General features: G+C 37.1%; 1 protein-coding gene across 2 annotated transcripts in view; it reads left to right on the top strand.

The window, feature by feature from the left end:
- The window catches only part of SETDB2 (SET domain bifurcated 2), a 63,289-nt gene that overhangs the window by 35,436 nt on the left and 15,242 nt on the right, over positions 1-12,611 (top strand). For both annotated transcript variants that reach the window (XM_008052031.1, XM_008052032.1), the window contains exon 6: positions 7,681-8,244. In XM_008052031.1, coding sequence (XP_008050222.1) covers positions 7,681-8,244 — 564 coding nt within the window. The remainder of the gene's footprint in view (positions 1-7,680; positions 8,245-12,611) is intronic.

Here is a 12,611-nt window from a genome sequence, read left to right as displayed (position 1 = left end):
CAGGTACTTGGAAAGCTGAGGCAGAAGGATCGCCGGAGCCCAGCAGGTCGAGGCTGCAGTGGCTGGGGAGCAGCCACTGCACTCCCGTCTGGGCGACAGAGTGAGACTCCAACTCAAAAAAAAAAAAAAAAGAAAGATAGAAAGAAAGAAAGAAATGTGTTTCTTAAATAATAAGACTTGAAAGCCAAAGTTACTCCTTGATTCATGGGTTGCAGAACGGATGTTATGTTAGCAGACATGAAAACAACATTAATCTCCTTGAACATCTCCATTAGAGCTCTTGGGTGACCAAGAGCAATGATATTTTGAAAGAAATCTTTTTTTCTGAGCAACAAGTCTGAACAGTTGACTAAAGAGATATGCCATCATCCAGGCTTTGTTAATCCATTTATAGACCACAAGTAGAGTAGATTTAGCACAAATCTTGAGATCCCTAGGATTTTCAGAATGGTAAATAAACATTGGCTTCTACTTCAAGTCATCTAGTATATTAACCCCTAATGAGAGTCAGCCTGTCCTTTAAAGCTGTGATGTCAGGCATTGACTTTTTCTCTCAGTAAGAAAAGTCCTAGATGGCATTTTTCTCCCAATAAAAGTTTGTTTTATCTACCCTGAAAAATCTATTGTTTCATGTAGCCTCCTTCACCAATGATCTTAGCTAGATCTTCTGAATAACTTGCTGCAACTTTTACATCAGCACTTGCTGTTTCACCTCGTATTTTTATGTTATGGAGACAGCTTCTTTCCTTAAATCTCACACACCAGCCTCTGCTAGCTCCAGACGTCTTCTGCAGCTTCCTTACCTCTCAGCCTTCTCAGAACGGAAGAGTTGCGGCCTTGCTCTGGATTCAGCTTTGGCTTAAGCAAATGTTATATCTGGTTTAATCTTCTATCTAGACCACTTAAACTTTCTTCATACCAATAAATAGGCTGTTTGGCTTTCTTATTATTTGTGTGTTCATTGGAGTCACTTTTTATTTTCCTATTTTTCCTTTGCATTCACAATTTGTCTAAGTGTTTGGTACAAAAGTCTAGCTTTTGACATATCTCAGCATATGGCTTTCCCACTAAGCTTAATCATTTTCAGCTTTTGATTTCAAGTGTGAGATATGTGACTTTTTCTTTCACTTGAACACTTAGAAACCATTGTAGGGTTATTGGCCCAATTTCAATATCGTGTGTCAGAAAAGAGGGAGGCACAAGGAGAGGGAGACAGGGAATGGCTGGTTGGTGGAGCAGTGAGAACACTTACGATAATTCTCATTTAAGTTTGCCATCTTATATAGGTGCATGACACATCTCCAACATTAACAATAACATTAAAGAGTAGTGACCACAGGTCACCATAGCAGATATATTAAAAACATAACAGATATAAAACAATGCACAATAAAGTGTGCCAGAGTAAGAGTTCCTTCTTCTTTGAATCCTCACCAGCATGTGTTATCTTTTGTCTTTTTGTAATAACCATTCTCACTGGGGTGAAGCAATGTCTCATTGTAGTTTTGATTTGCAGTTCTCTGATAATCAGTGATGTTAAGCATTTTTCGTGTATCTGTTGACCATTTGTATGTCTTCTGTGCAAGAATGTCTCAAGTCTTTTGCTCACTTTTAAATTGGATTATTTGGCTGGGCTTGGTAGCTCAGCCTGTAATCCCAGCACTTTGGGAGGCCGAGGTGAGAGGATTGTCTGAGCCCATGGATTCGAGACCAGCCGGGGCAACTTGGCAAGATCTTATCTCTACAATGAATAAAAAATTAGCCAGGCATGGTAGCATGTGCCTGTAGTTCCGGCTACTTGGAAGGCTGAGGTGGAAGGATTGCAGGAGCCCAGCAGGTTGATGCTGGGGTGGCCGTGAGCGTGCTACTTCACCCAGCCTGGGCATCAAGTGAGATGCCAGTGTAAAAATAAATTAATTAATTTAATTTAATTAAATTGAATTGTTTTTTCTATTGAATCATTTGACTTCTTAAATATTCTATATATTTAACTCTTTGTCATATGCATAGTTTGCAGATCCTTTCATTCTGTACGTTGTCCCTTCACTTTTTTGATTGTTTCTTTTCCTGCATCAGTAATTTTTCTAGTTCATTTTTAAATATCTGAATATACATATATATGTACATGCGTGTTAATAGCCATCGATAACATGTACTAATCTTTTTTTTTTTTTTGAGTCAGAGTCTCACTCTGTTGCCCAGGCTGGAGTACAGTGGCATGCTCACAGCCACCACAGTCATGAGCTGCTGGGCTCAGGCAATTCTTCCACCTCAGCCTTTAAGTAGCTGGAACTACAGGCGTGCACTACCATGCCCGGCTTATTTTTTGATTTATTGTGGAGACGAGGTCTTGCCATGTTGCCCAGGCTGGTCTCGAACCCGTGGGGCGTATTGCTATAAGTGTTGTGTTGTTGTAAGAGTTATTAATAACAGTTCAATCAAGAGACATAATAAGCTTAAAAAAAGAAAGAACATTTTCATGTGCTTATAAAAACATAGGATATGATTAAGTTAGTAAATCAAAAGCCACAAGGTTAAAAAAAGGTTTATTCAAAAATGACTGTGGAATAATTGGATGTGATGCAGAAAATGTAAGTTAGAACTTCATGGTACATCAGAATAAATTCCAGATGAAATTGGACTCCTAAAGCATAGAAGAATTCATTATAGAATTATAACCTCAGAAATCCAGAAAAATACTAAAAATTAGATGTCTTTCATATGTTTCCATGACATTTATCACAGCTTTATTTATAACATTCTTTAGACCTTATTGTAAATATTGTAATAGTCTTTATTGTAAGTACTACCTAGAATATAAGCTTCCTGAGATCATGGAGCTGCCATCATTTTTTCCATTGCAGTCACTCAAGAAAAATTTTTTTTTAGAGACAGAGTCTCCCTCTGTCACCAAGCTGGAGTGCAATTGTGCATTTATAGCTCACTGAACCCCTGGGCTCAAACAGTTCGCCCACCTCAGCCACCCAAGTAGCTGGGACTATAGATATAAGCCATTGCACCTAGCACAAGAAACCTTTGAATGAACAAACCCCCAACAGAAAAATGGGCACAATATATGAATAGATATTTCACAAAAGACCAATAACATGAAATAATATTCAGACTTCTGTTATTTAGAGAAAAACAAATTAGGGAGTATTATACTGTTTTTCATGTATGAAATGGGTTAAAAAATTAAAAACAATATTCAGACCAGCATTCATACATGTCCATGAAGTATAAATTGGTCCAGAGAGCAGTTTGGGGATCTGTATTGATTAAAAAGTGTATACCTCCTAGCACTACGATTGTGATCTCTACACACCATTTCTTATTAAATGAAACCCAAGATCCTTAGAGAAATATCTGACTCCAGGCCTGGGACGTCTTGTAACAGAAACCAAAAAAGCTATCACACACTAGTGGTTGTATTAGAAGGATAGAGGAACAAACTTGAAGGTGCTCCCACTGGTGAAAAAATGGCACAATTTGAACATCAAAGAGTCATTGTGATTAATTTAAACACATTAAATATATAAAAATTTATGAGTTCATAATAGCATGTATTTAATATTTCAAAAGTCAGTCACATTGACTATTGCTAGGATATACTCATTCTGAATATTCATAAATAAAGAGAATCATTTATTCTCCCTTTCCTATATGGCAGGATAACCCAAGGGTCGGTGAGGAAAATTTCTTCTTTATAAAAGAATTCAAGCCAGAAAATTCAGTAGGAGTGATACCATTAGAATATTGTTATTTTGCAACACACACACACACACACACACACACACACACACACACACACACACACACACAACAGTGCCCTTAGGCTTTCTTCTTTATAAAAGAATTCAAGCCAGAAAATTCAGTAGGAGTGATACCATTAGAATATTGTTATTTTGCAACACACACACACACACACACACACACACACACACACACACACACACACACAACAGTGCCCTTAGGCTTGTGATCCCAAACTCTGCTAAGAGAGGTGTTTTCTTTTGTCTTAAACTTCCAGTTTATTAAGAAGTGATAGTCTCATAAAATGCAATACAATCTTGCAACAGTGTTAAATTACTATAAAAATTTCTAAACACTTGATTTTTCAGTTATCACAGACTGGAAGCAAACTATTGGAGACGTGGCACCATCACACCTTGAGTAGCACTGGCCTAGGCAGTAGTCATAAGTGAATGCCAAAACCAATAAGTGAAGGATTCATGAGGAAATCTTAAATGGACAGGTTTGATTTGTCTGAAAACACCCAAACCCTCTCTCTTATCAACCTTAGCATCACTAAAAGTAAGACAACCAGCCATTGTGTGCCTCCTGACGTGATGCAATAGAAAATTCATAATACCACCTATGAATTATTCTTGCCACCCTCTTACCCAAGTTGAGCCTGAATCTAATTAACCTTCTAGAACTGACTACCAGTTTACCAGAAATAGAAGGGATAGAGAAATAAGGAAATTGGCATCACCACAAGCAAGGCATCAGCCAAATTCAAGAATGTGGGTAATGATGCTACAGGAGAAATGACACAATTTATTCAACTTCAACAAATAAATGCCATAAGATGAAAAGGGAAACCATAACTGCTATAAGGCTAGAGCGATATAAAAGGAGTCTGAATCAAATACATTTGGGACTTGTTTGGATTCAGAGAAATGTGAAGATGGGCCATTAAGATTATGTATATTTTACAGTTTTATCTGTTAAAGATATACTGAATTATTTCAGGTAAAAAAAAAATGGGATGTCTAGGGTTTGTTTTAAAATACTGCAGAAATAAATTTGTGGGTGTGAGTTTCAGAGTGGGACAAAAGGGAGGGAGAATAGATGGAATAAAATAAGCAAAAATGTTAATAATCATTAAAACTTGTTAATAAGTATCAAAGATAACAAAGCTAGACATTAGTTAAAGCAGTGAAAACAGATTGTACTCAGTAACCACTAACAGTAGTAGAAAGAGCTGAGCACCAGTCTCATTTGGGCAGAAGTGACTGGGCATTTTAAAGGGCATCCAGAGAGTCAGGAAAAGGAACTAGTGAAAAATTGCAAAGGGTTGGTCAGTGTAAATGTGATTCAGCTAGCTGTGTCTGCTAGCTGGCAGTTATCAAAGATTAAAGTTCAGATTTCATCCTCCCACAAAGAGACAGGGAAACAGGAGCCCCATCCTTCCTAATAATTGCATTTCAAAGGGATGACTTTCGGGTTCTTGAGAGAAACAGTCCTGAGTTGTAGGAGATATGTATATATAAACCTCAGAAGGGCCCGGTGGGGTAGCTCACAACTGTAATCCAAGCACTTTGGGAGACTGAGACAAGAGTATTACCTGAGCTCAGAGTTTCAAGACCAGCCTGAGCAACATGGCAAGACTTCATCTCTACAATAAATCAAAAAGTTAGCCAGGTGTGGTGGCTCGTGCCTGTGGTTCCAGCTACTGGGAAGGTTGAGGAGGAAAGATCATCTGAGCCCAGCAGGCCGAGGCTGTGGTGGCCATGAACGTGCCACTGAACTCCACACTGGGCAACAGAATGCGACTCTGACTCAAAAAAACAAAAAGAAGAATTACTAGGTCAACAGGAATACATACTGAAAGCACTTTTAAACCTAATTTTTTGATTTATTGTAGAGATGAGGTCTTGCCAAGTTGCCCAGACTGGTCTTGAATCTATGGGCTCAGGCAGACTTCTCACCTCGGCCTCCCAAAGCAGTTCTCACAGCTACTGCAACCTCACCTTGCTGGGTTCAGATGATCCTCCTCCACCTTAGCCTTCCAAGTAGCTGGAACTACAGGCAGGTGCCACCACACCCAGCAATAATTCCTCTTTTTTTTTTTTTTTTTTTTTTTTTTTTTTGAGTTGGAGTCTCATTGTGTCACCCAGGCTGGAGTGCAGTGGCATGCTCATGGCCACTGCAGTCTCAACCTGCTTGGTTCAGGCAATTCTTCCACCTCAGCCTTCCAAGTACCTGGGAGTACAGGAGTGTACCACCATGCCCGGCTAATAATAATTCCTTTTAAAGGACTGTCTCTTTATGTAATACCCAGGAATTTGGTCAGAGATTTACATTTGAGGATGTTCATCAAAGTAGTAAGTAGAGGTAAATTGGGAACAAACATCTCTAACATTAAAAGGTGTACAAATAAATTACAGTACATTCTTTCCCATATTGGATTTAAAAAGTATCAAGACCTCCTTGAGTGGTAAAACTGTGAAAGCAAGTACTTTCATGTTGCTGAAGGAATTGACTCTATAGAGAGCAGTTTGGTAATATTAACAGAGTTACTAATCCATTTACCATGTGACCTAGCAACTCCCATTTTCAGGAATATTCTGTAGTAATATCTTTACATGTATGAAATTTTTATGTTCAACATGATTTGTAATAGCAGAGATTATTATGATAAGATCACTTAAAAAATTACTGCATAAGTTCCAGTTTATTTAAGTAGTTCACTGGTCTAGTATATACTACATATGGGGGAAAGTTCACTCTTGTAGACTAAGTTAATTGTGGACTCACACAGAGGATTACCATAAACCTGGAGACAGGATGGGGAAGCTCTATATCTGTACATTCAGTATGGAAGCCGCTAGCTACATGTGGCTTTATAAATTTGAATTAATTAAAACTAGATGAAACTTAAAATTCAGTTTTTTGGTCATACTAGCGACATTTTAAAAAGTACTCAGTAGCCACATATTCCTTATGGCTACCCTATTAGACAGCCCAAATATAGACCACTTCTAACAATGGAGAAAGTTCTATTGCACAGTACTGCATTATATAGTGAATATATATTTTTAAATCTGTAAAATACCTATTTTATTTGTAACATATGCCTGAAGATAGAAAATATTGTGTAAAACAAAACTCAGTTTACTTTTGAAAATTTAAAACCTGATTTTCAAACATATGGAATCTTTTCACAGATTTTTTTTTTCCTTGAAATCAGTAATCATCACATTTTCTTCTGCCAGTTTGCCATCATTCACAGATGTATCAGTATGATTTCCAGGTGGATTACATATTATGGAAAAAATTCAGTTGGTACAATTGTCAAAGGCAAACAATGTAAAGGATTCTTGAAAAATTAATAATTCTTCAACTAGCCTTCCTTTACCTTTTTTTTTTTTTTTGTAGGCAAAGAGCTTGAACCAAGCATGCATGAAGAAGTAACCTTTCTCAATTCTTTTTTGAGTGTATGCCCTAAATAAACTCTAAATTTGCGAGGTGCTGCTAGCAGAAAGTTACAGTTATAATTGCAGCTTCCTGGAGTGTTCTGAATTTAGGTGTAAGGCCAACGTGGTAGTATATGACTGTAGTCTTAGCTACTCAGGAGGCTGAGGTAGGAGGACTGCTTGAGGCCAGAAGTTTGAAACTGCAGTGAGCTACGATCACGCCTGTGGATAATCACTGCACTCCACGGGCAACATAGTGAGACCTCGTGTCTAAAAAAAGTTTTATTAATAAAAGAATTAGGTATAATCTTTATATGGCTGCAGAACATCCTAAAATGTTTATTTTAGAGTCTGGCTTATTTTAATATTCTCTAAGAAGATAATGGGAAATAAATACCACCTTAACATGGAGTGTTTTTTTTTAAGTGGAGAATTGAACTATAAATTTAAGATACTAATAACTTATTTACTTTAACAGATACACAGAAAATAAGAAAATCTCCTCTCTGGAAAATAAAGCTGTAGACTTTAGAGAAAAAGAATCGTCTTTGAAGTTACCTTACCAAAGTCATGACTGCTTTGGTGCCTGTCTGATGAAAATGCCATCAACTTTCAAGGGGGAAAACCCTCTGCAGCTACCAATCAATTGTCACTTCCAGAGACGACATGCGAAGACAAACTCTCATTCTTCAGCACTCCACGTGAGTTATAAAACCCCCTGTGGAAGGAGTCTGCGAAACATGGAGGAAGTTTTTCGTTACCTGCTTGAGACAGAGTGTAACTTTTTATTTACAGATAACTTTTCTTTCAATACCTATGTTCAATTGACTCGGAATTACCCAAAGCAAGAAGAAATTGTTTCTGATGTGGATATTAGCAATGGAGTGGAATCAGTACCTATTTCTTTTTGTAATGAAATTGACAGTAGAAAGCTTCCACAGTTTAAGTACAGAAAGACTATATGGCCACGGGAATATTATCTCAACAGCTTTTCCAGCATGTTTACTGATTCATGTGACTGTTCTGAGGGCTGCACAGACATGTGAGTAAAAAACATGGCATTTCAAAGCATCTTCTGACTATAGGGATAATTGTTAAGAAGTCCCGCTGTGTATCAGTTTAATCTGTCTGTCTCTCTAAAATATGTTCACTAAGAGTCTAAATGGAAAGATGCATTGTTTCATTAGCAAGAGGAAAGAAACTGTTTGCCAAATATAGTAATTTGAACATTATTTCTTCCAAGGATAAATATTTCCTTTAATCTAGTACCATAATCATAATAATAGCAATTACAACAAATGTCACTCAATAGTACCAGACACTGTGACAAGTACTTTACATTCTTATTCTTTTTTTATGATTTTTTAAGTTTAAAAACAATTTTGTTTTTAGAGGCAGGGTCTCACTCTGTCACCAAGGCAGTAGTGCAGTGATGTGATTATAGCTTATTGCAACCTCAAACTCCTAGGCTCAAGTGGACACCACCACGCATGACATATTTTCTGATTCCTAACAAAAACCCATGAAGTAGATTATCTCCACGTAATAGATAAGGAAACTGAGTCTCAGAGAAGTCAATTTGGAGAGTTTATTATAGAGCCATGTTTGAACCCATGTTCTTTATTACTGTCTTATGTGTTGTATTTCACAATTAAAAATACATTTTTACAATTAAAAATCATTGCCTAGCTAATTTTTTGAAGGGTGATGATGCTTATAACTGGTATTCTCTTGATTATAGTACAGTATTGACATTACATTTTTAAAATGGCAACATGTTCTAATATATTAAAACTTTAAAAAACATTTTAAGAACATATGATATACATGTAATTTGTAGGTATACAGATGTAGAGTGTTGCTGGATTATATCTACATTTAACTTAGTGCAAATTTAGCTACCTGAACTAGGCAAAAGAAAAAGAATAAAAGGAAGGTATAATTTAAATAGCATAGATAATAATTTTCGCTGTCCTCTGTTAGTTGGGGTGTGAAATGAGAGTTATAAATATACTGTTACTCAATTGCTTTAAGCCGCTCATAGAGAGAACCCCTCACTGTGCTAAGTTTTAGTCTGTTTAAAAATATGTATTTTATTTTGTAAACATTGCCTCTGAATTTAACCCAACTACTTCATCTGAGCACTGAGCTCTTCAGGGAGATAGAAACAGGTACCTGCTCAAGATTGGGAACTAGGCCAATATTTCTCAAGGCCTGAAACTGTATTAATGAAAATCTGTTTCACAACTGTCAAACCAATAGGGCAGAACCAAAGCAATGGAAAAAGCAGCCAACATAGAGTACACAGGAGTAAACCCCTCAGGAGGCATGGTTTCAAACAGACTTTTTTTTTTGGTTAGAAAGCACAAGTTTATTAAGAAGACAGAAAAGGCTGAGCACAGTGGCTCAAGCCTGGAATCTTAGCACTTTGGGAGGCCGAGGCAAGAGGATTGCCTGAGTCCAGGAGTTCGAGACCAGTCTGGGCAACTTGGTGAGACCTCATCTCTACAATAAATTAAAAAGCAACAACAACAATTAGCCAGGCGTGGTGGCGCGCACCGGTTGTTTCAGCTACTTGGAAGTCTGAGATGGAAGGATCACCTGAGCCCAGCAGGTTGAGGCTGTGGTGGCGGTGAGTGTGCCACTGCACTCCAGCCTGGATGACAGAATAAGACTCTAACTCAAAAAAAAAAAAAAAAAAGACCAAAAAGCTCCTGCAGTGGGAGAGGACCCCAAAGATGGTTGCCCTCAGACATTTAAAGCACGCAAAAATATTTAGGACTGCAGGCAGCAGCATGAGTCCCAACAAGTACAAAGAATTTTCACCAGAGGAATCAGAGACAAATGTAGAATCTGATTGAAATAGGTGTTTCTAAAATGTCAAAAGAGATAAAACACATACATCCATGAAACAAGAAAAGGAGATTATAAAAGGAATATGATATTTATGAAAGAGCCATTTGGAAATATGGAAAATAAAACACATAGTCATTGAGGTAACAACTAAATAGATGGATGAAATTGTAGAGTTGGTATAATTGAAGAAAGAATTCCTGAATTGGGCTGGGTGCTGTGGCACACACCTATAATCTCAGCACTTTGGGAGACTGAGGCCAGAGGATTGCTTGAGCCCAGGAGTTTGAGACCAGCCTGGACCCTGTCGCTACAAAAATTTTTTAAATTAGCTAGGCACGTGTCTCTAATCCCAGCTACTTGGGAAACTGAGGCAGGAGACTTGCTTGAGCTATAATTGCACCCCAGCCCTTTGGCCTAGGCAACACAGCAAGACCGTCTCTCAAAAAGACTTAGTGAATTGTAAAGTAGAACTAAAGAGGTCTCTCCGAATGCAAAGAGATAAAGATATGGGGAAAGTAACTTACAGGTTAAAAAAATATGGAGCATAAAATGAGGAATACCATTATGCATCTGAGAGGAAGACAGAAAATGGGAAAAGACATAACAAAGAGATAATCACTGAAAATTTTCCAAAATTGAAGAAAGGCGTCCTCAAATTGAAAAAGCCTATTCTGTATGAAGAAGACGAAATGGGGTTAATGTTCTAAATATATAGTTATGCAAAATGATGCAGCTTTGAAAATATTTGGAGTAAAGGGTAAATCCCAAAAGCTATCAGCTAGAAAAGACAAATTTCATACAAAGGACAAACAGACTGATAACATACTTTTCATCAGAAATAATAGAAGACAGAAAAATGGCATATAGCGTAAAGTGCTAAAAGAAGATTATTGTAAAACTAAAATTTTGTACCTAGCTAATCATTTAAAGTGAAAGGGTGATTTTTTTTCCAATTACACAGCAATTTAAGATATATATTTTTTTATTGCTTTTTTTTTTTTTTTTTTACCAATAGTACTTTTATCTAGAGCATCATTTTCCAAACGACAAGTTTAGTGGGATATAAACACTTTTAATGAGTTATAATTAGCCTTTTTAAAATTAAATAGTACAGAAAATACCCAAGTGCATCATACATAAGGGTTTGTTTCAGTTTATATGCATATGTGTGTGTAAATATATATGCCTGTACAAGATCATGACGAAAATGTATTTATTACTGTGGGTCATGGTCAAAAATATTTGAAAGCTGCTACCTTAGAGATGCTTACACATGTGAATAATAAGGATACTTGATGGGTATAATGACTCACAACTGTAGTCCCAGTGCTTTGGAAGGCCAAGGCAGAAGGATCACTTGAAGCTAGGAGTTCTGGACCAGCCTGGGCAAGACCCCATCTCTACAAAAAATAATAATAATAATAAATTAACTGAGCATGGTGGCTCATGCCTGTAGTCCCAGCTACTTGGGAGGCAAAGGCAGAAGGATCACTTGAGCACTGGGTTCAAGGCTGCAGTGAGCTATAATCATATCACTTTATTCCAGCCTGGACAACACAGCAAGACCCTGCCTCTTTAAAGGGGGAGGGGGCACGGTGGCTCACACCTGTAATCCCAGCACTTTAGGAGACTGAGGCAAGAGGATTACCTGAGCCCAGGGAACTTGGCAAGACTTAATCGCTATAATAAATCAAAAAAATTAACTGGGTGTGGTGGCACACACCTGTGGTTCCAACTACTTTGAAGGTTGAGGTGGAAGGATCACCTGAGCCCAGCAGGTAGAGGCTGAGGTGGCCATGCGCATGCCACTATACTCCAGCCTGGATGATAGAGTGAAACTCTGACTCAAAAAATAAATAAAATAAAAAGGATCCTCCTTGCAACATTATTATATTGAAAAACTATAGACAACTTAATTGTATATCAAGTAGGCAGTAACTAAAGACTGTCAAAAAGTTAACAGGAATTTGCCAGATCTGTATATAGCACAGATAGATCTCAGAAACATTATATTTTTTTTTAAAAAGAGTAGCAATCATAGAATAACAACTATAGTTTTTTTTCATGAGAAAAAATACAGTATATTATCTAGATATATGTGTATATGAAAGTGTAAAGGACAGCACCCCAAAACTCTTGAGAGTTTTGTTTTCTCTGTAATGTTTTAACTTTTTTAATGACCACACATATGGTGCATATATTTTAAATTACATACATAGGAAAAAGAAGGACTGGATAAAGTACCGACAACTAACTCTGGGTGGTAGAAATATAGGTGTCTATTATTATTTGTACTTTTCTATACTTTTTAAACATTGCGTACAATCATATGGAAAAGAGCCACCATAGATTTTTACAGCTGTAAACAGAAACCGAATTAATGAATTTGTTGATTTTTTTTCTCTTGCAAATAGCAGCCACCAATCTGATGTGTATTATGTATATACAGAAAATACAGAAGAGAATTATAGAGAAAAAGACCTTAGAGTCACTTGTTCAACAAAGAAGACTAAGATCCAGAGATTTTAACCAGCTCACCAGTAATCACATACC

The sequence above is a fragment of the Carlito syrichta genome, unplaced genomic scaffold (genome assembly GCF_000164805.1).
Source record: "Carlito syrichta isolate Samal-C Ts95f unplaced genomic scaffold, Tarsius_syrichta-2.0.1 Scaffold254042, whole genome shotgun sequence".
NCBI classification, from domain to species: Eukaryota; Metazoa; Chordata; class Mammalia; order Primates; family Tarsiidae; genus Carlito; species Carlito syrichta.
This window is presented reverse-complemented; position numbering and strand designations above follow the sequence as displayed.